The following is a 3,506-nucleotide window of genomic DNA, read 5'->3' on the forward strand; positions in this document are numbered from 1 at the left end:
GGGATCAGGATTCAGTTTTAGAGGTCCCTGTTGTCAGAGAGTTTGCCGATGTGTTTCTGGAAGAGTTACCCGGTGTGCCTCCTGTGAGGCAGGTCGAGTTCAGGATTGACCTTGGGCTAGGTGTGGCCCCGAATGCTAATGCGTCGTACCACTTAGCATGGCCTGATATGCAGGAGTTGTCATCTTAGTTGCAAGAGCTTCTAGGAAAGCAGTTCATTAGACCGAGTAGTTCTCCATGGGGACCGACGATTTTGTTTGTCAAGAAGAAGGATGGTTCACACGAGATGTGTATTGATTACTAGGAGTTGAACAAGCTAACGGTGAAGAACCGTTATCCCCTTCCGTAGATTAATGACCTCTTTAATCAGTTGTAGGGTGCATCTTGGTTCTCCAAGATATATCTGAGGTCTGGGTATCATCAGGTCAGGGTGAGAGAGGAGGACATGGAGAAGACCACGTTCCAGACTTGTTATGGGCATTACGAGTTCGTGGTAATGCCATTTGGGCTTACCAATGTGCCTGCGGTATTTATGGATTTTATTAATCGAGTATGCAAGCCGATGCTCGATCGTTCAGTTATTGTATTTATTGATGATATCTTGGTATATTCCAAGACCAGAGAGCAGTATGAGGAGCGTCTTCGCGAGCTTCTTAGGGTTTTGAGGCGAGAACGACTTTATGCTAAGTTCTCGAAGTGCGAGTTTTGGTTACGAGAGGGTCAGTTCCTTGGACACCTCGTTAACCAGGACGGGATATTGGCCGATCTGACCAAGATCGAGGCAGTGATGCATTGGGAGGTTCTGAAATCTCCTTCGGATATCAGGAGTTTCTTGGGGTTGGCAGGGTACTATCATAGATTCATTCAGGATTTCTCCATGACTGCAGAACCCCTCACTTGTCTGACGAGGAAGGGGGTGGATTTCCGATGGGGCACTGAGTAGCAGTCAACATTTGAGACCCTTCAGCAAAGATTATGTGAGGCCCTGGTTTTGACCCTCCCAGAGGGAATTGAGGATTTCATGGTATTATGTGATGCTTCCATCATTGGTTTGGGGGCGGTCCTCATGCAGAGTCAACAGTGATATCATATGCTTCACGGCAGTTGAAGCCGCATGAGAAGAGGTATCCCACGCATGATCTGGAGTTGGGGGCTGTGGTTTTTGCCATCAAGATTTGGAGGCATTATCTTTATGGGGTCCGATGTACTATCTACACGGATCCCAAGAGTTTGAGGCATATTACGGATCAGCCGAACCTGAACATGAGGCAGCGCAGGTGGTTAGACGTAGTCAAGGATTATGACTGTGAAATCCTTTACCATTTGGGTAATGCAAATGTGGTGGAAGATGCGTTGAGCTGTAAGTTGGCTGGGTCTTTAGATGGGGTATCGTGTATAAGGATATCAGTGGATTCTCCGCTTTTGGGATTGATTAGGGAGGCTTAGGACGAGGGTGTTCGGGAAGAGAACTGGAAGATAGAGAGGATCAGGGGTGAGATCGCCAAATTTGTTTTGGATAGTCGTGGATTGTTGACCCGTTGTGGTCAGGTATGGGTTCCTATGTCTGATGGAGTCAGACAGATTGTGTTGGAGGAGGCTCATAAGTCTCGTTTTTCTATCCATCAGGGGGCCACCAAGATGTATCGGGATATGAGATTGAGTTATTGGTGGTCATGTATGAAGAGAGAGATATAGTCTGGTACGTGGAGAGGTGCTTGACCTGCAGGATGGTCAAGGCTGAGCATCAGAGCCCGCATGGCAAGCTGCAGCCATTAGAGGTTCCCATGTGGAAATGGGAGCAGATTTCGATGGACTTCATCACCAAGTTGCGAAAGACGGCAAAGGGTTTTGATTCTATTTGGATCATCATGGATCGATAGACCAAGAGTGCCCACTTCCTGGCGATTCGGGAGAGTTCTTCGGCCGAGAAGTTGGCCGATGTGTATATTCGCGAGATCGTTGCTCGCCATGGGGTTCCGGTCTCCATTGTTTCAGACCATGATGTTCGGTTCACCTCCCGATTTTGGCAGAAGTTCCATGAGGAACTGGGCACAAGGTTGCACTTCAGCACGACTTATCATCCGCAGACCGACGACCAAAGTGAGCGGACGATACAGATCCTTGAGGATATGTTACGGGCCCGTGTGATTGCTTTTGGTGGGAGTTGGTACTCCTACCTACCTCTTGCGGAGTTCTCCTATAACAACAGTTTTCACTCTAGCATTGGTGCTCCACCTTTTGAGCTATTGTATGGACGGAGATGTCGTACCCCGGTTTGCTGGGGCGAGGTTGGTCACAGGGTTATAGGGTGGACCAAGGTGGTCCTTCAGACTATGGATATGATTCAGCAGATCAGGTAGAGATTGCAGATTGCTCAGAGTCAGCAGAAGAGCTATGCCGACCGGCACCGATCCGAGTTGGAGTTTCAGGTCGGCGACATGGTGTTACTGAAGGTCTCACTTTGGAAACGTGTGATTTACTTCAAGAAGAGGGGGAAATTGGGTCCCCAATATTTTAGGTCATTCCGGATTATTGCCAGGGTTGGCAAGGTCGCCTACAGATTGGATATTCCTGAGGAGCTCAGTCAGATGCATAGTACTTTCCATGCTTTGCACATGCGAATGTGCGTATTGGGTGAGGATGCAATAGTGTCCTTGGATGATATCCAGGTTGATGAGCATATGAACTATGTTGAGAGACCAGTAGCTATTCTGGAGATGAAAGTAAAGGTTTTGCGTAGCAAGGAAGTACCTTTGGTAAAGGTACGATGGCAGCATCAGAGGGGCTCCGAATGGACCTGGGAGCCGGAGGCTGAGATGCGGGTGCATTATCCAGATTTGTTCTCTGCAGCATACTTCGAGGAAAAAGTCTAGTTCAAGTGGGGGAGAGTTGTAACACCCCAGTTTTCAGGTATTTTCAAATCCCTCCTTTGGTTTTAATTTATGTCATTTTGATTCTTGGATTGAAAGGAAGTAGCCTTGCAAAGCCCTAGGGGCAAGATTGTAATTTTGGGGCAGGAGGTGTATGTTGAGCGTACATGTGGGTACATTAAGCGTACTAGGGCGCGCCCTAGTATGCTGGGTGAACACATATGTACGTTGGGCGTACTCATGTCCGAAGGAAACCCTAATTTTTAGGGTTTGTGGAGTATTTAAGCATCTTTATGGACCATTTTCCTCCATCTTCTCAACCTCCAAGCCCTTGAGTCGTTTTTGGCAAACCCTAACCCCCATAAGAGTGTATTTTGAGCTAAAAGTGTGTCTTTTGTGTGCTTAAGGAAGAAGGAGTTGCATCAAGGAGCTTCGAGGTTGAATCAAGCTTGTGGATCTTGGATCATCACCTTCTTGGGAAGCTCGAGAAGGTAAAAAGTCTTCACCTTGATGCTTTGTTTGCTTGGATCTCATTTTGGTAGCTTTTTGTGCTTCTTCTTGTCGCAAAAGTCCCATTTCTATGCATGTTTGGTTTTGAACGATTTGGGCTGTCCTTTCAGACCCTAGGTAGTGTCCCA

General features: G+C 47.4%; 1 protein-coding gene across 1 annotated transcript; it reads left to right on the forward strand.

Moving 5' to 3' along the window:
* The first annotated feature begins 2,436 nt into the window (after positions 1–2,436).
* On the forward strand, positions 2,437–2,871 carry LOC145127139 (uncharacterized). The gene has a single exon (XM_079062389.1). The coding sequence runs from the start codon at positions 2,437–2,439 to the stop codon at positions 2,869–2,871; it is 435 nt and encodes a 144-aa protein (XP_078918515.1).
* Positions 2,872–3,506: the final 635 nt, after the last annotated feature.

Source organism: Lactuca virosa, chromosome 7 (assembly GCF_052849685.1).
Source record: "Lactuca virosa cultivar CGN04683 chromosome 7, Lactuca_virosa_CGN04683_v6, whole genome shotgun sequence".
Taxonomy (NCBI): domain Eukaryota; kingdom Viridiplantae; phylum Streptophyta; class Magnoliopsida; order Asterales; family Asteraceae; genus Lactuca; species Lactuca virosa.

Excerpts from the sequence above, each read along its gene's own strand:
- LOC145127139 (XM_079062389.1), top strand. The coding sequence starts at position 2,437 with ATGGTGTTACTGAAGGTCTCACTTTGGAAACGTGTGATTTACTTCAAG.